This window comes from Tenrec ecaudatus, chromosome 4 (genome assembly GCF_050624435.1).
Source record: "Tenrec ecaudatus isolate mTenEca1 chromosome 4, mTenEca1.hap1, whole genome shotgun sequence".
Classification (NCBI taxonomy): Eukaryota; Metazoa; Chordata; class Mammalia; order Afrosoricida; family Tenrecidae; genus Tenrec; species Tenrec ecaudatus.
The window spans coordinates 200,471,564-200,494,984 of NC_134533.1; the positions used below are offsets into that span (position 1 = coordinate 200,471,564).

Consider the following 23,421-nt stretch of genomic DNA (forward strand, 5'->3'; position numbering starts at 1 on the left):
GGATCGTCTTCCTGCTCCTGCTCAACCCTCACAGTGTACCCCACTCTTCTCCAGGGTACACTGGCCACGTTCACTTGTGCTTCTCTGCAGTGTACGCACGCGCGCATACACACACATTCCCTGGTACTGTGAACCCAGTGATGCCCCCATCCTTTTTTGAGGTTAGTGCCTGACCCGTCTTCTCCCAGGTGCTGTGGAAGGAGGACTGCCTCCTGCCTTCGCTGGCTCAGGGGCACAGGAAGGATGCCCTGCGAAGCCTCATGGTCTGAGGGAGCTGTGAGCTCCTCTGAGACACCCATGCAGCAGAGGAAAGAGGCTGGCCAGTGAGACAGAGAGCTCTGTGGAGGAGCATGGTGGGGTCACGTTTTTACTGTGCTCTTCGCAACCCAGCTCCAACCCCCAATGTCCACAGAGGAGATTTCCTCCCAGATGGAGAGAAAACAATTCCCTTGGATGAGCACTACAAGTCCAAACTGGCAAGTTGCTTTATCTTGTCCCTGCGTGTACGGCAGAGCAGGGAGACCCACAGTGCTCTGTGGAGGTGAGCAGGGATGTCGAGCTGTGGAGGGTGCTCCAGGCAAGCAGGCAGGCAGGCAGGCTGGTGTGAATTCGCTCAGCTAGGTTCTGGCCCTGGGCAAGGTGGCTGGAGCTCTGGGCAGATGATTCAGCAGCTCCACTAGGGCAGGCTGGGCTTGCTGGCGGTCTTGACACTATTTCCTCTGCAGGCCCATGGTGGTTTTCAAGTAATTGTTCTGGACACAGAGAAAGAGAGAATGCAGGAGTTGGTCAGGAGGTGTGGACATCGCAAGGGCTCAGAACCATGCCCATGTCCACCTCATCATCCTTCCCAAGAGAGGTACCTTCTAACTAGTCCTGGTTCTGTGACAAGGACCCCTCTGTCTGATCCCTTTCGCTACCTCATCTAAAAGAGGGTTGTTTTTTTTTTTTGTTTTTTTTTTAAAGGAGGGTTTTACAATGGCTTTTGTGTGTTTCTGGCAGGCACCTCTAAAAGGAGGCATGTGTGTTTCAAGGGCCCACTTGAAGGTTCTGGCAAGAGTTAGGTGAATTCAATTCAAAGAAAGACAAAAAGAGGGTTCTGACTGTGTGTGTGTGTGTGTGTGTGTGGTGAAGATGCTCTGAAAGGTCCTCTCTCCACAAGTCAACTAGGTAGGTGTCCACAAACCTACACTTTGAATGCACTACTAGGTTGCTGGGAAGCAGGTGACCAAAGCAAGCTGAAGCACACAGGTGAGCAGTAAAGCAGCCTGTTATGTGGCGTGGAGCCCTACGTCCCTGAGAAGGTGGAGGAGCTCAAAGTGGAGCGGCCGCACTGAGCTGGGCCCTCGGAGGGCTGCTGAAACGTGCTGCAGGGGCCTGCAGAAGGAACTTGAAACTCTCAGTGGAACCTGAGCTCGCATGAACAATGGAGATAAATGGATTTACAGAAACAAAAACAAAATCCTCCACTTGATAGAGAAAGGCCAGGGGCCCCCAATAGCTAGTAAGCTTGGTGGACTCACACATCCTGATTTTGAAACAGACTCTAGAGCTACAGTAATTCAAGCAGCCTGGTACTGGTACCACAATAGACACATCGGCTGACGGAACGGGATTGAGACTGCAGAAGTAGATCCACACATCTATGGTCACCGGATTTTTGACAAGGGTGCTAGGTCCACGTGGCGGGGAAGAAGAGTCTCTTCACTAAGTGGTGGTTACCTTCTGCTCGATCTTGGCTTTGGCATTGTAGAAGGAGATGGAGTCAGGGCCCTCGGGCAGCACTGTCTGCTGCAGCTGGATGAATCTGTCCTGGTCATCTTCTCCCTGGGGAGGCCCACACCGACCACAGTCCCTTCAGCCTGGCCAGAACTTATCTCTCACCTGCTGCTTCATCTGTCCCTTCAGCCTGGCCAGAACTTATCTCTCACCTGCTGCTCAGGGCAAGGGCCAACCTTCTGGAGCCCCGTATTTTTCCATCCCCAGAGATACCCTGTCACTGTCCCATAGGCAGGATGAGCCACCCCAGAAGAGTGCCAGCAGCGAGGGTGATGTCTGCAATTCCCCCGCTGCTTAGTAGCTGGGGAGAGGGCAGTAGCTGCCCCCTGCCTGAGAGAGGCTGAGACACCACGTATCTGTGTCCAGAGGCTGAGGGGCACTGCTCACTGCTCATGGCTCATCCATGGCCCCTGCCCGGCTCACCAGAGACATGATCCTGCTGATAGGCACCATGCCTGGCCGGATGCTGCCGTACTGCTTCAGGGGCAACTGCAATTCCTCAGGGATGATGAAGGACTCGTTGTACCAGATGTCAAATTCTGCGAGGAGAAGGGGGCTTCTGAGGCAGCCAGCACATGCTGTGTACACATGCCTGTCTGTCTGTCTGTCTGTCCCCGGCTCTCTCATTGCCTGAAGAGTCTCACCCTGTCCCCATGTGTCTCCAGTTCTAACTTGTCCTGGAAAGCACGCATCTGAAGCCGCTGCCTGGCTCCAGCTTCTGCCAGGGGGGTGGCTCTGAAGTCACTCCCAGAACCTAGCTGTGGCCCTGCCCTGTGCCTCCCAGGACCTCCTGCAGTCAGCCACCCTCCCCAACTAGGGCACCTGTGAGCAGGCGGTGGCGACTTTGATCCACCAGATGCTGGCAGTATTGGATCTCAGCCCTGAGGTCGCGCAGTTCCTGGTACTCGCTGCGGTACTGCTTCTTGAGGTCTTTGAGCTTCACAATCAGCAGGAATTCCTCCTCATCGATGATCATCAGCCCCTTGTTCTCATAGTCACCTGAGGGGAGACAGAGGAGGTCAGGGAGTCAGTGAAGAGCTGCTCCTCTGGGGTGGGTGGAGGAAGGCACTGTGGGAAGATCCCATAGTGCTGGCAAAGCGAGGAGAGAGGCGCTCAGAAGAAGGGTGGGGCGGGGCAGGGTGTGGAGCAGGGCACAGCGCTCGCGGGGAGGCCAGGCATCCAGGACACCTGCCTCACAGGTTTGGAGTCTCAGATTGAAGGGTTCCCATGGGCCCTTAGGACAAGAGGGAGGGCTGAGTAGAGGAAAGGGTAGAGTGGGTGCCCTCTCGACACTGATCTTAGCTCTCTAGATCTGCCGTAACAGAAATATCACCAGTGGGTCACTTTACAGAACAGACTGTCATTTTCCCAAAGTTCCCAAGATTAGAAGTCTGGATGCAGCAGGCCAACTCTAGGAAAAGGTGTCCTTTCTCTGCCTGCTCATCTCCTTTCAACATCTGTGGTCCCGCCATGTCCTGGTCTAGGCGGTTCTCAGCACGGGCCCAGGTCCAGAGGATGGACCTTTTCTTTCATGTTGGGGCTTTGCTCATTCTTGCCTTCTTTTTCTCTTGTAAGATAAAATGTGGCGCAGGCCACACCCCAGGGACTTGCCCCCTCTGTTGTACCAGCTCTGTGACCCAGTCAGTGTTGCATTTCACGCCCAACCCCCTGACATTGTGGGCCTGACTGCAGGTTGCTGAATCAGAACCACTGGTTGGCAGGGTCTGGGACTCCGATGCACCCTCTGCAGGCTCCGGCCGGGCACACTCAGTTAGAGCCTGCCCCTGGGATGAGGACAATCAGTTGAGCTCCCCACGCAGGCCCACCATGCACAGTCCTATCCTTTATGCTTAGAATAAGGGAAGCTTTTAGGTGCCAGTGAAACCTTGGCACTTCATAGCTACATTCTCGTTTCCTTCTTCAGACTGTGATGGTCCAGAGCAGCTTCCCAGCCCAGTCTGACCACCATGAGCAGTGAGGAGACCACACCAGAGCTCAGGCAAGGGTGAGCTCCCTGGGACTCTGTGTGTGTGTGTGTGTATGTGTGTGGTGTCACCAGCCACCCATCTCCCTGGGGAAAACTGTGCAGGTTCAAGAGCGTGTTTCTCCAAGTTCAGGAGTGCCCAGCAGGCCTCGGACTGAGATAATGCCATGATAGGGGACCCACAGTCAGAGGCTGGCTGCTGGAGAGGGGTTCTGTGAGTCTTCAAGATTAGACCAGAGCCAAGTGGGATGGGGACCCATGGGTGAAGGCTACCCCCTGGTTCCTGCTGACTCTCTCACCCATCTTGGTACCCCATTGGGGCAATATGACTCAAACATCCCACAGAGCCCCTGCTGCCACCCTCCTCCCCCACCCCTTCACATTCACCTTGCTTCTCTCGTAGTGACTTCTGGAAATCGAGTGCTTCCTTGGTCTCATCAATCTCTTGCTTGATGGCGTTGATACGCTGTGTGGTCTCGCTGGCCCTTTTGCTCCGCTCATTCAGGATGGACTTATTCTCCTTGAAGATGCGGTTGATCTCACTGCCTCGCTCACTCTTAAACTCCTCGAAGGCTATGGGCTTGGAGGGCGGGGTGCTGGGCCTGGAGACCGAGGGAGAAACGGGCATGGGTGGCTGCCTTGGAGCCACCTGGCACTTCACCTGCCTTCTCCGGGGCTCCTGTGGACAGCAGGCCACAGTCCTGGGCACATCCTCCCATAGGTGGGAGCTGAATTGATTTGGAATCATTTCCTCATCTCTGTCTGACTTGGCACACAAAGGAACACAGGCCCACGGCGGTCCACCAAAAAAGCAAAACAGTGTGTGGGACAGAAAACAGGATAAAACAAGAGCCCCTCACTGCCTGCTTTCCACCACCCTTCAGCCTGGCTCCTTCCAGGAATTCATCATCATGTTTTTAAATAGTTGAGGCCATGCAGTATATGTAACTTTGCATCTTAACTCAACCCCCACCCACACACACAGAAAGTTCCATTCACGCTCTCAGAAACGCTGAGCACTCTAGTTCATGAGATGTAGGATGAGGTATAGGACAGGAGGGTGGGGGAATGTGTTGTTGTTTGCAATGAATGTTAAAGTGTTAAAGAAGGTGGTTGAATGCCCCCCCTTCCCAAATGACATAGGTGGATGGGGGGGTGGGGGAGAAATAGGATGTAGCAAGTACAGAACCAATCCCACCCACCCCAATTCATGACAACCCCGTGTGTCATGGGACAGGGCAACTGTTCCCCCTCAGGCTTCCCATGGCTGACTTTTCAGAAATGGATTTCCAGGTGTTTCTTCTGAGGGACCCCTGTGGAGGCAGACCACTCACCTTTCGGCTTGTCTGCACAACCTGAGACTCCCGGAGGATGTCAATGACAAAATCAAGCAGGGGTTTGGTATACGAAGGGGTACCCCCAGAGAACGGGACTGCTAGCAGAGCGAGCTGTCGTAGTGTGCATTTTTCCCACCCGGCGAGCTGGCCATGCCCTGAGTGAAAGCACCCAGTGGCATCGCCTGGGAAAGTCCCCTCTGGTCACAGTCAATTTCTCCATAAAAGCAGTCTTGTTTTTGTGATGGCTGATTGAAGGGAACAGCGTACGGCTGTGGAATTTTGTTTCCTGCTCAGGAAAAATGCCGCAGAAACTGTTGTGATGTTGAACAGTATTACAAGGACAACGCTATGGGGAAAATCTCAAGTGTACGGATGGTTTACTTGTTTCAAAAAAAGGTGACATGTTGGATGAAAATGTCTACTCGGAGTGCATTTGGAGTTCATTCTACCAGGTCAGACTGTTAATCAAGCTTCTACTGAGAGGTTCTGAAAATATTGTGTAACAGTGTGTGACAAAAAAGGCCTGATTTGTGGCAGACGGGGGACTGGTTTTGTCACCATGACAGTGCACCTGCTTGTGCAGCCATCTCAGTGTGCCAGTTTTTGGCAAAAAACAGCACGCCTCTCTTGCCCCACACACCTGACCTTGCTCCATGTGACTTTTTTTTTGGTTTGTTTCTGTGAATGAAGAGGGACATGAAAGGACAGCGATTTGATGACCAGAAGAGGTGAAGAAAAAATATAAGGGAGGTGCTGTCTGCCATCCAAACAGATGAGTTTGAAAAAAAAGTTTCCAAGAAGGGAATTGTTTAAATACATAGGTTTGTCTGGCGGGATCCAGTTTCGGGGGGCATACTCCCTTGTATGTGTGTTTGCTGAATAGTTTGTTTAACTCCTCTTGTGTTAATTCAAATGTTCCAGGCTGGGAAGCAAAGCTGTCGTGCACATCCCTGCACATTCCAAGGGCTAATTCACTTAACCCTTCCCTAAGGCCAGGCACGGAGAATGTCTTCGTTTTCCTTTCATAATCGAGATGCATCCAACATCTCTGCATACGTAATTGACCAAGTCTATTTCCTTAGAGACCCACATACCCACTGACTGACTCACCAGGGAGGGGAACTCGATGACTGGAAAATATTGGCGGGATGTGTGTGTGTGTGTGTGTTTTGCACTTTCACATATTGAGAATTGTGTACCTTTTGAATGCTATTTATTTTAAAATAAGTAAACTTAATTCCTTAAGTCTTTGCTGTTTGCAGTGTCTAGAAAGATTCCATGTTTAAGTATGTATCTTTCCATGTTTCATGTCTACATCCTGAGGTGGGACCCTCTTGTATGACTAAACACGATCCTATCTGTTCTGTTTGGACGGTACTCCCAGTCCTGGCCTCTTCTCTGCCTCCTGGCTGCCGTCCCGGTTCCGACTCACAGTGACCCCATAGAAGGAACTGCCCCACAGGGTTTCCCAGGCTGGGATCCTGTGTCTTTCTCCTGTGGGGCAGCTGGTGCTGTCTTTATTTTCGTTCTCTCTCTCTGAGGGCAGTCTTGCTTGTTGAGAATCACACTCTGGCTTTGGCTGATCAAATGCAGGAGTGAGGGTTAGGAGGTTACCTGGTTAAGCGAGACTCCTCCTTTGGGGAGTCCGAGGGGAGGGGCTCAGTGCTGGAGGTTTCCCGGTCACGTAGGAGCATGTCTTTGATGTCCCCATCCTTGGTAGAGGTGACCAGCTGGGTCCTGGACAGGGAAACTGTCTCCATGTCCCTGGGACTCCCAGGGCTGCTGGCACCTTCCTTTCTCGAAGAGGGGCTGGAAGAAGGCAAGGCAAACTCAGGGCCCAGGCACGGGCAGGGAGGAATTGGAGGGGCCAAGGAGGCCTGACCTTGCTCGGCCCTCACCCCACCAAGAGCGCCATGCCGTACCACTCCTGGCTTCCCGCTGCTAGGTTTTCGTTGAGACCAGACACTACAGAACGAACACCAGTTCCATGGCCCCAACTCCCTCCTTCCAGTTGCACAGCCATTCTCCCCTCCCTTTTTCGAGTTTTCTCCCTCCAGTCACATAAACTCACTGTCCCCAAGCTGTGGTGTGAACCTGACCCCCCAGAAGAGATGGCGCTGACAAGAGCATGGCACTCAAGGCAGGCACTTCTTACGTTTGGGTTTGACTCAGATGCCAGCTCACAGGACCTTATGGGACAGGGTGGAACTGGCCCTGTGGGTTTCTGAGACTGCGACTCTATGAGAGTGGACAGCCCGACTTTCTCCGCACGAAGCAGTCAGGGAGGACTTTTGCTTTCAAGTTGAAAGATGGAGTAGTTTTGAGGGGTTTTTTTTTGGGGGGGGGCGGTTTCAGCTCTGGAGTTGGGCATGGCCCTAAGCTATGGAGAGCTTTTCTGAAGCACCGGGGAGCAGTTTGCTCCCTTGTATCAGAATGAGGAGCTCTCTGCCTAGCAGCCTCAGCAAGAGGCATTTGGGAGACACCGGCACAAGCTCCAGGCCTTAAGAGTCCCTGGCTAGGGGGTGGCCACAGTCTTTCAGGAACCCCCATAGCTGCTGTGGGGTCAGCCACACGGTGTCCAGGAGACTGTCGGCAGAGCACCTCCCAGGGGAGAGGTCTGGGTGTAGGAAATTAGCAGAACGGGCGGCCTGCCCCACTTTCCCCACCTAGCTCAGCCTCCACACCAGCCCAAGTAGCAGCACCCACCCTCTTGCTGTGTGTCCCCCACCCCACCTCCGGGAGAGGGACATCTGCACACACAGGACAGGGTGGCAGCAGGATGCTCACAACGCTCTCCTCTGCTTCCTTATCCTCTCTTCCTCTCGCAACAGGTGTGGCTCAAGAGACCAAGCCTCAAACCATCTGTTCCTGCAGTGGCTACCCAGCAACAGAACAGAGGGGACTAGGGTGCAATTGCCCTTCCTGAAGGGACAGGAGGTGGTCAAGGGCCCCCGACAACCCCTGTAATCCAACTGCTGTCCTGCATGGGACAGTGCCCCCATGTCCTTGGACAAGTGCTCAGACCAGTAGGGATGTATTTCTAGGGAGAACTTTGTGTGCGCCGGGGTGGGATTGGCTCGCTCGACCGCAGGACCACGACCACTGTAATGACTGATGCTGCGGCCCAGGTGACCACCAGGCGCCATTGAGGACTCAGGGCGCCCTTCTCCTGTGCGCATGGCACAGCGGGCACACTGCCTGGCCCTGCGCCACCCTCGCAGCTCTTATGCTGTGCCTGCAGGTGCCGCCACCTTGTCAATCCATCTCGGTGCCGTGTAGGGTGAAGCACAGAGCCTGGCGCAGGCCCAGACCTGGCTGCCCCAGGTGAGCCCTGAGGCAGGAGGCGAGCAGAGTCGGGCAGGGAGCTCACACGTTGCCTGTGGGGCCTGTGCTCAGCCGTCGTTCCACAGCCACCTGGACTCAATCAATGAATGAACGTTGCGTGAAAGGGGAGTTGGGGTTTCCAGGTCTGATTACTGGCTCAGGAGAAGACCACACCGTGGGGGTGGGCAGGCTGCCCTCTCTGGAGTGCTGCTGCAGGCTTCTTGCCAGGACTCTGCCTCACCTTGGTGGAGTGGCCTGGCAGGCAAGATAACCCTCTCTCAGCCTGGCTTGCTCTTTAGCATCATGAAGAGGGTAACTGCCACCTGGTGGGGCTGTTGTGAGGGTGAGGGGCACACCTGGGTCATATGGCTGGTTCGGAACCAGGCCCGCTCTGCATCCTGAGGACATAGCCAGAGTTGGCAGCAGGGATGCCCACGGTGGCCGCCCAGTGACTGAAACACGAGAGACAGCTCGTGTCCTCACTCTTTTCTGACCGGGAGGAGCGTGCGGAGCAAGTAGGTCACTCACCTGGGCAGGTCTTTGAAGGCCTTTTTGGATTTGGGTTTCTTCCCGGTTTTGATGGAGAAAGGGGCGATTCCCAAGCCAAAGCTCTGTCCATCGGGCTCGCCCACCAGATGCCCTTCAGAATCCACGAGCCCTGCCTGGATGGAGAGGCCAGCCCAGGATCATCAGCTAGCATGAGGGTTTGGGTCCCTTGGGCAAATCTGTCCAAACACCACCCCAGTGTGTAGGGACCAAAGGCTCTGCGTGAGCATGTGTGTCTGAAACACTGAGCTCTGGCTGCCATTGGTGGCTTCAGCCTGTCCCTGACCAAGCCTCCTCCTGACCTATTCACTCTTGACTGGCCTGGAGGCTCATTCTGTGACCCAAGGATCTTCAGTTCTGTGTTCTGTTTCTGACCCAGCTCCAGGAGTCAGTTGTATTGCTAGTCCACCACCATCCATCCACTGCCGATGGGTCAAATCTGAGCCCGGCGACCCTACCTAAGGTTCCCGGGCTGTAAATCTTCTGGGGGGCACACCACCTCTCCTTTCCCATGGAGCAGCTGTCGGCTGGAGCTGTCAACCTGGCGGCCAGCAGTCCTACACTCTGAAACCATTCTCTCTCTAATGGGGTCACGCTCAGCTCGGCGTTACTGTCCTCTGTGGCACCCCTGAAACTCAGTGCCCTCAGGAGTGGGTATCAATTCCTAGAGCCCCTGACAGGCTGTAAATCTTCATGGGACCAGATAGCTTCGACGTTCTCTGGAAGAGCAGTGGGTGGGTTTGAACCATCAACTTTCCAACACCGATTAGACAGCGCTGCCAGCAGGGCACCTCAAAACCAAATCAAACCCACTGCCATTGAGTTGTTTCTGACTCATAGCAACCCTGTAAATTACGGTAGAACTGCCCCTGACTAACTCTTTATGGGAGTAGAAAGCCTTTTTGTTCTGGTTTCGAACAGCTGACCTTGTGGTTAGCAACCCACGATGCCACCAGGGATCCTAGCTCTGTTCTAAGAAGGGATGCCTGCTGCTTCTGAAACAGCCTGGAGGGGGGGGGGGTGAGCTGCGAAGCCTGTTCCCAGCAAGAGGCAATCGACCCGTACCTTCTGCACGACTGAGATGGCTGCAAAGTCATTCTTGTCTATGAGTGTGTACTTCCTGCGCAAATTGGATTCCACTTCCTGCTCCTGTTGGCTTGGGAGAAAAAGCGTTACAACACCTTGCATTTGGGGCCAAGCTGACCCCACAGGGGCGAGAACCAAGTTCCAGGGTTCGAAATCTGCTCCTGGAGCCTCCAGACCAGCGGAAAGAGACAAAATGAGCTCCTCCCTAATGAACCTCTGAATCACATCCTCATTCTCTAACACGCCCACCTGCGGGGGCTCCCGCAGCCATCAGGAGCAACTGCAAGGATTACAGGCCTACCTCGGAGATACTGTGGTTCAGTTCAAGGCCCAGAAATAAGGTGGACCATCGCAATAAAGCGACAGTCGCAATAAGGTGAGGCAAACAAAAATTTTGCGTTTCCCAGTATAAATAAGAGTTATGTGTGCACGCTGCTCTAGTCTGTTAAGTGCAACAGTGAGAATGACGACCATGTGACACAGAGACGTGAGGAGTGCGTGCTGTGGAAGAAGTGGTGCCTGTGGACCTGTGACACAGGCTTGCCACAAAGCCGAAATCTGTGAAGTAAAACACTGTGTTGGTGAAGCAAAATACAGGGAAGGGTGGGGTGGGGTGGGGTGCGGCAAGGTATGCTGGTCTAAGCTGCCTCAGGGCCACCAGCCAGCACCTGGGTTCTGTCTCTAATGGGCCCCTTGGAGTCAAGTGACTGATTCCGGCGGCACCACCCTGCAAGAGCAGCTCAGGCCACAGGGGCCCCTGTCCTCAAATAACCAGCAAATGCTTCCCAGGAGCAGGGTGGGGAGTTGCCTGATGTCCCACACGCCCCGCCCTCAAGGCTGGCGTTCCAGAAAGACCTCCTGCCCAACTGTGGCCTTCCAGTGGACTGGTGTCCCCCACACTGCCAGCTGCGGGGGGCGGGGGGGAGTGTAAAGGGTGGCTTGACCTGGCGGGGGCAGGCTGCTCCTCACCTCAGCACCACCCGGAACTGGTTGAACACCTCCTGGATCTGTCTGAGGTTGATTATCTGGAGAGAAGGCATACACAAAGCAAGGCAGTGGTTAGAGTGGGACTCGTGGGGCCTTGGCTGTGTCGGCGCTGAGAGAGAAGCCAGGGTCCCTTGGCTGGGCCCTGGAGGGAGTGGAGGAACACCTGATTAGAGTTGCCAGGCGAAGTACCCACTGAGGCTATAATCACCGCCTGTTCAAAGGTGCTCTCTAGAACATGAAAGTGACTCGACCGTTCTTGGAACTACTTCCTAAGGAAACCCAGTCACGAGACCTTTTCTCTCATTTCTCTCCCGCTTCCGAGTGAGCCCATTCCGCAAACCTTTCTGTGTGGGCCAGACACACAGACATGCACACCCCTCCCACCCCACGGTGACCTCCCTGCTGGTCTCCTGCAATCACCCACAGTGACAGGACAGGGGACTGGCCCATGTGGCTCTCAGAGGAGGGGTTTGAGGGCTGCACTGTGGACACAGGACGCATCTCTCCCGGGGGAGTCTGCTTTGTAGATGACCACCATGACCACCACCCACAGCTACCACACCGGGCAGCTGTAGCTGAACTCGTCCCAGTCCGCGACTCTGCCCCACTGCACAGGTGAGGGGACAGGCGCGAGATGGTGAGATTGGGTTTCAGCAGCCTGGCTTGTGCACGTATTCCAGGTCACTGGCCGCTCTCACTGCACCTCATTGTTGCATCAGACGAAGTGTGGACAAAGCCCACAGTCGGCTACAGGGCCTGGCTTCATATGTCATGTCTGGCACTGCCCTCCTGCCCCGCCTGCAAACCACTCAGTGAGATGGTCCAGGGAGGTGGGTGCAGGACTGGGCAGCTCTGGCCGGCTGGGCCTAGCTGTCCTGTGATGAAGAGTGTGTGTGTCCTTACATCAATCTCTTCCAGGGTCCCCTCCAGGTACCGGCGAACCTGGGAGTTGATCTCGGCAATCTGGGTTTCATCCATGGGGTCATAGGTCACAAGGGTGCGGTTGGCCTTTGGGAAGGATGCAAACAGGTCAATGCGCTCCAATGAGTCAAGTAAAGCCGGGGGCAGCACGGGCCCTTCTGAGAGCAGAGGCAATGGGTCTGACCCCAGGCCCAGCCACCCGAGCCGGCTGCACTCCCCTCACATGCAGACCAGGTGCTTAGGTCTAAGTGGACAGTGGGATGGGTGAAGCCACTAGAAATGGGACTCTGCCTAATGAGTCTTGGAAGACACTACAGGATGAAGGCCATAAGAAGGACCCCTGCTCCTGCCCCTGCCCAGCAGGCCCACCTCTTGTGCCACCCACTGCCCTCATGGTATCCTGCTTCTCCCCTAAAACCACAACCACCTCCCCATCCCCAGCCTGTCCACCTCTTCTGACTTTGGTTATCATGCTCTCTCCTCCACTGCCCATACCCACTACTACCTGCCTCTGCTCTTGCCCACTCGTTGCCCCTCCCAGTATGCCTCTGCTCCCCCTGTGCCCCTGGCCACTTGAGATCTCTGCTTCTGACCTGCCCCTGGCTCTCTAAGCCCCACTGGTTGAAGTTCTCTCCAGCCCTCTCGCCCACCCACTACACGTCTCACTCAGCACATCTGCCCCAGAGCCTCTATTACCCTCACTCCTGGCTACTCAGCCCCTCTAGCTACCGGCCTCTGCCTATCCAGCACCTCTGCCTGGGTTTTGCCACTTTCCCACCTGGCAGCCCTGACCCCAGAGCCTTTGGGCTCCCCCAGCTTTCAGCAGCCCCCTTCCCCGGAGCCCTGCCTCCGGCCCTTACCAGGCTGTCATGAATGGCCAGCTCCTGTTTGAGCAGCACCAGTTCCTTCTCCAGGTTCTTGACCATCCGCTGTGGGGGACACATAGGGGGAGCAGGTGTGACAGGCGAGCATCCGGAGAAGCCACCCTGCCTCCCCAGCAACGACTGTACAACCCCCCACCCTGCCTCCCCGGGATCAATTGTATACTTCCCCACCGTGTCTCCATGTCCTGGCCCTTCCTGGCCATCCAAGGATCTGCTCCCAGCACTGAGGTAGGTCTAGGGTTGAAGAGGACCTCAGCAGGCCCCATGTCTCTGCCTCCAACAGCAGGTGACTGAGGACCGAGTGAGTACCAATGGGGCTACCCTGAGCCCCAACTCCCAGGGGCTGCTTCCGGTCTAATAGGACAGTGGCTCTATCAGTGCAGTCCGCCGCCGCCTGGCTCCTTCCTGCTGGACACACCCAGGACCCTCGTCCTTTCCAACCACGACATGAAGACAGCCTAACTTCTCCAATCCCTTCCCCGCTGGTAGTCACGACGTCATCTCCAACTTGGGCTGCTACCAACATTACAAACATCTTTGGGCTACACGGTTTTGTGATCTGCTTCTACAATCCTTCCCACAGATTCTCCCACCCCACTCCACACCAGCCAGTCGGCCTATGCAACTCTCGAAACTCCCTGCCCTGACCCCCGCCTCTGCTTTCTGTCCCTTCTGTCTAGGATGCTCCTCCCCTAGACAGGCCATGGCTCACCTCCTCACCTACTGCAAGGATTTGTTCACCAGCCACTTTCTAAGTTAGGCACACCCCAACTACCCTGGTTTAGGTTGCAGCCTGTAGCCCTTTACCACAAGCTCGGTCTGCTCTTATTCAGCGCACGTATCGTATCGTCTACTCTTACAACTTTCTGTGGTGACAGAGTGTTCTACAGCTGTCTGTCCCAGGCGGCCCAGACCGGCCACATGTGAAAACACCGTGGGCAGCAGCCTGGCACCGCCAAGGCCATTTCAGGAACAGAGTCGACGCTTTGAACATCAATGACAAGACCAGCTAAGCTGTGGGCTGACATCGAGGACATCTTACCTGAGGAAAGCCAAAGGTCACTAAAAAGACAGAAGAGAGAGGAGCGCAGCACCGAGGAGCCAGTCATGGGCACTGGGGTTGTGCCTTCTCACTCGCCCTCCTGGGAGAGCCTTAACGAGAGTTCTCCATGCGAAACCACCCACCCCACCCAAAAAAAGAAAGAGAGAACAGACCAAAAGGGGTATGAAAGAGACGCTGAACCTTACCCTTGAATGTCAAGAAACTAAAGCAAAAAACATAAAAGGTCAAGGGCTGAAACCAAGGTTTCCAAAGGTGGTTTGAGGCGAGAGAGTAAAGTATTAAAATGAAATGTGCACAGACCTTAAGTCAGGGAACCAGGAGGGCATATCTCAAGCTGGAAGAACCAGGGAAAAATTCAAGTTACAAAATATAGAGCAGTGTAGGAAGTCCGCAAAGACGGTAGAAGGAATGCACAGTCATCGAACCAAAAAGAGTTGGTTGAAATTCAACCAAATTCAGAATAGCATCTGACTAAGAATTAAAAAAATTATTATCCACTGGGAGTTAAGACATCTATCATTTCATAGTGATTAAGAATTGGATTATAAATGGAATGAAGAGGCCTGAGGCCTGAGTAGAACACAGGCTTCAGGAACTGAAGGAATACCAATTGAGTTGCTTCAAAAAATGCATGCGGGACCCTATCCAGGGATCAACACACCACCACCACCACCTACCCCCGAGGGGGACACACAACAGAAACCGTGGGGGGAGGGAGACCGCGGTTGATATGAGATATGAAAATAATAATTTATCAAGGGGCCATGAGAGAGGGAGGGAGGTAAAAAAAGAGGAGGTGATACCAAGGGCTCAAATACAAAGTAAATGTTTACAACATAATGATGGCAACGTATGTGCAAATATGCTTGATACAATCGATGTATGGATTGTTATAAGAGCCCCCAATGAAATGATCATTTATTTATTTAAAAAATTTTATTGGAGGCTCATACAATGCTTATCACTAAAATGATCATTTAATAATAATTTTTTTTAAAAGGAAAGGGGCATGCAATTCTGGAGATGCTCATTTGCCTGTGTCAAGAAATGTAGAAGGCAGCCAGCTGGCTAACTGACTGGAAGAGCTTTGTCTTCGCGCTCACTCTGGAGAAAGGAGATCCAATGAAATGCACAAAGTATACAACGGTATTACTAGTGTCACACAGGTAACGTTTTGCTGAAGATAATTTTAAAATGGTTGCAGTACTATGTCAAGAAGGAACTGCCAGAAATTCAAGGGAGATTCCAAATAGGACGTGGAACAAGGGATATCATTGCTGATGTCAGTTGGAAGCAGAAAATACAAGCAACACGTGTACGCAGTTCACTGACTATGAAAAGGTGATTGACTGTGGATCATAACAAACTACGGATAACATGAAGAAAAGGCATTCCAGAACACTCCACGGTGCTCATGTAGAACCTGTGCATATGTAGCAGTCACTCAAACTGAACAAGGGGCTACTGCATGGCTGAAACTCAGGAGAGGTGTGAGTCACAGTTGTACCCTTTCATCATGTCAGTCTGTACGACGAGCAAATAACCCGGAAGATGGACTGTATGGAGAAGCATCGGCATCAAGACTGGAGAAGGCTCATTAACAACCTGTGATGTGTAGGTGACACACCTAGCTGGTTGAAAGTGAAGAGGGCTTGAAGCGCCTACTGGTGAAGGCCAAAGATTTATTTCTCCAAGATAAATTACAGCTCAAAATTTAAAACACTGTCTGAAATCCTCACAGCTGGACCAAGAGACAACATCATGACAAGCAGCAAAAAGACAGTTTCCAGGGATCCACGATCAATGGCCATGGAAGCAGCCTTCAGAAATCAAATGATTTGCTGCACTGGGAAAGTCTGCCGAAAAATCTCTCTTTGAAGTGTTAGAAGGCTAAGACATCGACCACGTTGAGGAGTGAGGTGTCTTTGCATCTGCATGCCAAAACTAGACAATAAGGAAGACCAGAGAATTTGAATTATGTCATTGGTGAAAAATACTGAATAGAACATGGGCTTCCTGAAAAATGAACAAATCTGCCTTACAAGAAGTACACCCAGAAAGCTCTTTGAAAGTGAGAATGGTGAGATGTACTTTGAAAAGAAAATCCTGCTGAGTAAACCAGGAAGCCTCCTCAGTGAGATGGATGGACACAGTGGCATCGACAGTAGGCTCACACATAGCCAGGATTTTGAGGAAGAGGCAGGACCTGGGAGAATATCATTCTGCTTTCCATGGAGTCAGTATGAGCTGGAATTGACCAGATGGGATTTCCCAACAAGATAGCCCCGCGTAACCACTCAGCACTTAAAACACAGCTTGCGCAGCAACAACAACCAATTACTTCTTTAAAAAACAAAACATGGGGTAGGGGGGGTAAGGAAGTGGTGGTAACAAACCCAGGGACAAGGGAAAAACATGGGACCCCAAATGGTAGAGAAGGGGGAGTGGCAGGCATGGTGGGAAATGATCAAGGGTAAGGTTGCTTAGAGAAGAGGTATACTCTAGCCCAGGTGGCGATGAAGCATGGTAGTAGGGCAGGAGGAAAGTCAAGGGAGATAGTCAAAGGGCATTCATGGAGGTCTAGACAAAGACATGTACATGCAAATATATATAGGAGGATGGGGAAATAGATCTATGTGTCTATATTTATAGGTCAAGTATTAAGGTGGCGGAAGGACCTTGGGCCTCTACTCAAACACTCCCTCAATGCATGAATACCTTCTTTTATTAAATTGGAACTCTATGATGCTCACTCTCCCGACACAACGGCTGGAGCCAAAGTGGGTGAACAAGTAAATGTGGTGAAGAAAGCTGATGGTGCCCGGCTATCAGAAGAGATAGTGACTGCGGTCTTAAAGGCTTGGAGATAAACAAGCGGCCATCTAGCTCAGAAGCAACAGAGTCCACATGGAAGAACACACCAGTCTGTGTAATCGAGTGGTCCCAAAGGGATCAGTTACCAGGCATCAAAGAACAAAAAATCATATCATTGACTGCACACCTCCATGATGGGATCGCTGAAGACAAATGGGTGCATAAGCAAATGTGAAGAAAGCTGATGGTGCCCGGCTATCAAAAGAGATAGTGTCTGGGGTCTTAAAGGCTTGAAGGTGAACAAGCGGCCATCAAGCTCAGAAGCAAAAAAGCCCACATGGAAGAAGCACACCGGCCAGTGCGATCACGAGGTGCCAAGGGACCAGGTATAAGGCATCATGCAAAAAAAAAACAAAAACAACGATATAAGTGTGTGTATGTATGTGTATATATGTGTATATGTATATATATACCATATTAAATGAAGGGGGAAGTGCAGAGTGGAGACCCAAGGCCCAAGTGTCGGCCAATGGAGATCCCCTCATAGAGGCGTTTAGGAGAGGAGATGGGTTAATTAGGGTGCGAGGTAGTACCGATGAAGAACACAGCTTTCCCCCAGATCCTGGATGCTTCCTCCCCCCAACTACCATGATCTGAATTCTACCTTGCAGGCCTGGATAGGACAGAGGCTGTACACTGGTACATATGAGGGCTGGAGGTACAGGGAATCCAGGGTGGATGATACCTTCAGGACCAAGGGTGTGAGGGACGATGCTGGGAGAGTGGAGGGTGAGTGGGTTGGAAAGGGGGAACTGATTGCAAGGATCCACATGTGACCTCTTCCCTGGGAGAGGGACAACAGAGAAGGGGGGAAGGGAGACTCCGGATAGGGCAGGATATGACAAAATAACGAGGTATAAATTACCAAGGGCACATGAGGGAGGGGGGAAAGGGGAGGGAGGGGGAAAAAAAAAGAGGACCTGATGTAAGGGGCTTAAGTGGAGAGCAAATGCCTTGAGAATGATTGGGGCAGGGAATGTATGGATGTGCTTTATACAATTGATGTATGTATATGTATGGATGGTGGTAAGAGTTGTATGAGTCCCTAATAAGGTGTAAAAAAAGAAAAAAAAATAAACACAATTTTCATCATGGTACCTAGATAGGTAACAACAGTTGTTGTTTTTACAGTGTTTACATGTACAACTTGGAAGTAAAATCTGACTTCATTCTAACTCGTTTAAATAGCCTGAATGAGGAGCCCATGTCTGGTGTATTGGGCCTGATCTGCTCGCCTCAGTATTACCCATCTCCCTCCCTCCCTCTCCAGGGCAGAGATTTGGGTTTCTGTTCCTCCACTCCTATTTCCTGGGGGCTTGGAAAGTACCTGGCACATAGGAAGTGCCCATACATTTTAGGTGGCGAGGTGGCACATTTCTAGAAAAAGGATTGCTAAGTGTTTTTACATTTCCTAGCTGCTGCCCCAGTGCTTCCACCAAAGAGGCACTCTTTGGGGTGTTCAAGCCTTGCATTCAAAGGCGTCCTGTAGTAGTCAGGAGTAACCACTGGAGGGAGCCAGCCCTTAACAGCTGGATCTCGCGCTGCTGATCAAGGCCACAACCAGCTGCAGGGGCCCTCTCCCAGAGCAAAGGCGTGCTAGCCTTTCTTTACCCAGCCCGGTCACCTGGGCAGGCAGTAAGGCCAGGGCACAGCAACACTGAGTGCTTGGAGACACATAAGAGCAACCTGGTGATTCTGGCAATTCAGGGCACAGAGCCTGAGACTCAAGACACAGACACACAATCTGGGGTCAAACCTTGACTCTGCCCCTTTGGGAAACCCCAAGGAGGTCTTCTTCAGGGGAATCTCCTCTGGAGTGAGGGGAGATGCGTGGTGGCCAATCCTTGTCCTTTCTCAGCACCCCTTCTTCCAGGTGAGGGCTCCTGGCTCTAGACAATGCATTGTGCCCCAGTCAGGGAGCGAGCTATTGGAGCCTCAGCTGGATGATTCTGTGTAGGTGGCGCTGAAGTGTGCTTAGACCTCAGGGTCAATTAGAAGAGATGTTGGAAAATGGACAATCTGCCTCCATGGGTCCCCATCCTTTCTTCTCTTGGGACCAGCCTCCATGTCATACCCTGGGGTGTGAGAACCACTTCTAATGCCTGGCAGACCTAGTGGCCTCCAACCCTGAGTGAGATGAGCAGATGCCTAGAGGTGGGCTCTGGCAGCCCCTCTGGCCGAAGGACTCCTTAATAATGGAATAATGCCTTGGAAACTAGACAGACTGGTGTAAGTTCTCTGATGGTCAGGCATTTTTATCATAAATGTCCTGAGACTAATTCAGTAAATTCTGCTTAAGTCCCATGCCACTGCAAGTTGTGACCCCACTACCTCCTGCAGGCGCATTTTCTCTGGGCAGAGTGGGATACATTGATTCTCTCTCCCCATCCTCTCTTGATGGCCATGGCTCACAACCCTCTCACTGCCTCATACACTCACTGAAGGTCTGCAGTCCAGCCTCTTGTACTGAGCAACTTGCCACAGAGAGCTAAGGCAGAGGTGGGCTGAGAACTCAGGTCTCCTGTTTTACACTCAGCCCCACCAATCAAGAAAATTATGCAAAAACGATGCCACCTCTTAAAAACAGATGCCAATACTAATGTTGGTGCTGGAAATAAGGCATTCTGGGCACATCTACCTGGGCAAGACACCAAGCAAAATTATCTGTCTGTCTCAAGACCTCATGTTTATAAAGAGAGATGCTTACCAAGGTTATAACATCACTCACATTGAATGTGGCTGTCCAGAATCAATATCTGGATTTTGGGTCAAGCCTCTTAAAAAAACCATAAAAGTCAAAGAGCTAAAACCAAGGGCTCAACCAGAAAGAAAATGATGATGGCAACATATGTACCAATGTGTTTGATACAATTGATGTATGCATTGTTATAAGAGCTGCAAAAACCCCAATAAAATAATTAATAAAACACACACACACAAGTCCTTCTAGTCAGACACAGTGCCCCCTACCCAGGTCCATAGATGCATCCTGGTAACCCTGGACTGAGAAAACACCAATCAATACCAGAAAAGCTTCAAGCTATTGAAAAAAAAAAAAAGGGTGGGGGGAGCAAATGCTAAACAGAATTTAACATTTTCTGAGGGTGCCCAGTGAATGGTGGCCCAGAACTACCATACACTTACTATTGTAATACCCTCCATTATTATGACAATGCATCAATCTGGTAGGCTTGGCTCTGCTGCTGTGAATGAATGTTATTGGAAGATCTGTCCTACCACCAACCCCCTGTTTGTGTACATTGTGTCCAGTCACTTAGTTTAATCTGTACAAGTAAAAAACAATTCATGTACTGCGATTCATAGCTGGTCTATACTTATATAATTTCCTTTTCTCAACAGGGTTTTAAATTCTATGCCATTGGTTAAATTAATTACATTAATGTGTAGTGGTTACACACTGGGCTGCTAACTGCAAGGTCAGCAGTTCAAAACTACCAGCCAGCCCTGGCAGAAGGATGAGGCTTTCTACTCCTGTGAAGATTTGCAGGCTCTGAGAATCACAGAGGCAGCTCTACCTTGGCCTAGAGGGTCACTATGAGTCAGCATTGACTTGATGGCAGTGGAAGTGATGCCACAGTGGGATGAGTGATAAAGTTCTCTAACATAAAATGACAGTGATGTCCCTAAGGTGAGCTAGACACATATATACCATAGCCTTAAGTACACGAGTGGATTTTGGGTTTTCACTTAATTCTAGCCCTAATCTAAGAACAATTAGTTCTTATGACATGGCCGAGCTAGATGCACACAGTCATGAAGAGATCACTGAAAACATGGGTGCGATAGCAAAGTGTGGTGAAGAAACTAGATGGTGCCTGGCTATCAGAAAGAATCGGTCTTAAGGCTTGTTTTCAAACAGTCATCTAAGTGAGGTATCAACCAAGTCCACATGGAAGAAGCCCATCAGCCTGTGTGATCTAAGGGCTACAAATAATATAGTCCAAATCCTAAGGAGGGGATGACATCACAGCTTAAATTGTGAACACCTGGTTTGCAGAAGGATACAGAAACCTATGGATGACAGTGGCAGCTCAAAATCCATTTGCCGGGTCCACACACGGATCAAGCTTCCAGTAACCCCCTCCAGTCACAGTTGAGGGATGTGACGAGCTCTGTTATCAGACAGCATTGTAAAGTTGATTATGGCAGCCATAGTTAGGTCAGAATGTAGTGTCATTTTATCTCCCATTCAACCCAATTTAAAGCTGTTGCAGTTGGAATTTACAGCAGGAGGAGAAATACATGTGAGTTAAGCTGCTGCGGAATCCCCTCTGACCATGGGCCAGGGATGTGACTCGCCTTGCTAACATGCAGGATGCATCAGAAAGTGGACGGCTGCAGATGCAGTTAGGTTGACATTTAGCATCGTCATTGGATGTCCCTTATGACCCATTTAAATTTGTTCCAGGTTTTAATATTTTCTGCTTTCCAATTGAGATTTTTATGTTTTACTTTATTCTTGTTTTATTGTTTTTTAAAAATGTTTTTCTGTCTATGAAATTCAGGATAAGTAAATCTATAGAGATAGTAACTGGATGAATGGTTCCTTTGTGGTATGGCAAGGGAGATTGGGGGAAATCGGGAGCTATTAACGATGAGTACAGGAATGAAGAAAATGTTCTAGAACTGACTGTGGTGATGCACAACTCTTCTTGATGTGACTGAACTATTGAATTGCATGTGAATTATATGCCAAAAAAAACTGTTGGAAAAAAATTAATTTTCATGGACTCCGGACTTTCTGAAGTCATGGAAGTTGGATGAACCCCTGAAACAACTGCCCTGAGATCATCTTTTATTATTATTAATTGTTTTAGATAATCTTTCAATGCTAAACCACACTATTCCCTGGAATCTTCTTAATGTCAGACAGTGGCTTAGTTTAACCAGTAAAGAATGTGTGCCTTGGGCTTTAAGATCTTTTAAGAATCAGCTCTACGGGATCAAATTGACCACAGCAATTGAAAGATTAGGTAGGGACATTAGAGGGCATTGAATTTATGCTCACGGGAGAGGGACAGCGCAGAGACAGAGGCTGTGAATGATTGCACAGATTTAAGGAAGGATGCGGTCTACGTCATTCAATTGCTCATGTAGAAATGGTTGTGTTGAACTGGTGTATGTTTTGCTGCTATGTATTATTAACAACAAAATAATTAACGTTTGTTAAAAAGAAGCAAAGGAGAGCTTTGGGCTTACAGAAAATAATACCACACAACCGGGACTGATCAGCACGCTTTGGTTTTGTTGCTTTTGCTTGGAATCCATTCAGCTGCTCTGATGCACAGGACCATGTCCTTCATGAAGTGTGGGAAGCTTTTGATCATGACGTAGTCAACTATGTTTGCTCTGTTCCCTCTCTCCGCCTCCTGGCACTCCTGTATTGCTCACGTGGGTCTGGGTTCCCTTTACAGTGTGGAACACATGTTCACCTTTCTTCATTACCCCCCCCCTAAACTTTGTTCTTCTGCCCAGGTGACTAATACTTTCAGTTATCTCCAAGTTCATTGATTTTCCTGTATCTTCCAATCTATGAAGCTCTTGTTGTAGTTTTCAGATTTTAGTTATTGTATTTTTGAGCGCTAAAATGTGTCTCCTCTTTAGAACTCTGTATGGACAGTCTCATGTTTTTCTTACATTCGGGTCTTGGTTTCCTGAGTTATTTGTGGGTTCCTTTGTCTGTCTGAGGAGATTTAAGGTAGTCTTAAAGCCTTGGTCTAACGAGTCCAGTGTCTGGGCTTTCACAGGTGGGTTTTCTGTCAATTACCAGTAATTTTGTTCCTTGGAAGAGCCCACGTTCCCATTTCCATATATGTCTTCTGTTTTTATTGTGTTGAAAATTGGGCTTTTGCATATAACCATATGATAACCCTGGGAACCGGATGACCCCCCTTCCCCAGGATTTGCCATTCTTAGTTGTTAAAGGCTTAGCTTACATTCAGCCGGTGCTAAGACTGAGCTTTCCTCCACCACAGCAGCTTAAAGCGAACCGCCACAACAGCGAGCATTTTCTCCTAGTTTCCGGGGATTGGCTTTGTTGGGCGAGGCTGTTTGCAATGCTGCCGCGGCTTGCACTGCCTGCTTGTACTGAGCCTCCATCGGTCAGTGGGGAAAGCCTGGGACAGGTCTTTCCAAGTCTGCCCCTGTCCTGGGCATGCACAGGCTTTCTAAATCCCCCAGTATGCTCAGGTGACCAGACTTTAACAATGGCAAAGCGGACACCACTGACAAAACTCATTTCCTGGTGAAATAGCCCCATGGCAGCAGAAAACGGTATACCCTAGCTTGTCATGCATTCTTTCCCAAAATCAGGACTTTAAAAAAACGCCACAGGACATGGGAAGAATTGCTAAAAATCGGAATGTCTGATCACCTTACAGTAGTACTTTGGAAGGTCCCGTTTCCTAAAAAAATGTTCCCTGGGGCCTTTTCTCCCAGGCTTCCCATAGTCTCAGCCACAATCTTTTGTCCAGATGACTGCAAATTTTGATGCCTTACAGTGTTTTTGAGCATTGCCTACCATTTTTCTGTTAGGCGAAACAGACGAGCACAGTGATTTGTAAATACCATCTGCTCTGCTGGGACATGATTGCCATCACACGCTGCCATCTTCAAGTC

The 23,421-nt window shown here is 50.8% G+C and overlaps 1 protein-coding gene across 5 annotated transcripts in view; it reads right to left on the reverse strand.

The window, feature by feature from the left end:
- Window positions 1-343: 343 nt before the first annotated feature.
- The window catches only part of KIF9 (kinesin family member 9), a 47,067-nt gene continuing 23,989 nt past the window's right edge, over window positions 344-23,421 (reverse strand). For 3 of the 5 annotated variants that reach the window (XM_075547248.1, XM_075547243.1, XM_075547244.1), the window contains 9 exons: window positions 12,822-12,890; window positions 11,944-12,048; window positions 11,023-11,078; window positions 10,033-10,123; window positions 8,950-9,083; window positions 6,712-6,906; window positions 4,148-4,362; window positions 2,599-2,775; window positions 344-752 (listed from right to left, as the gene is read on the reverse strand). In XM_075547248.1, coding sequence (XP_075403363.1) covers window positions 487-752; window positions 2,599-2,775; window positions 4,148-4,362; window positions 6,712-6,906; window positions 8,950-9,083; window positions 10,033-10,123; window positions 11,023-11,078; window positions 11,944-12,048; window positions 12,822-12,890 — 1,308 coding nt within the window. In that variant the 3' untranslated portion in view covers window positions 344-486. Of the gene's footprint in view, window positions 753-1,719; window positions 1,825-2,199; window positions 2,316-2,598; window positions 2,776-4,147; window positions 4,363-6,711; window positions 6,907-8,949; window positions 9,084-10,032; window positions 10,124-11,022; window positions 11,079-11,943; window positions 12,049-12,821; window positions 12,891-23,421 lie in introns of all 5 variants that reach the window. The other 2 variants (XM_075547245.1, XM_075547247.1) reach the window with 2 other exon arrangements.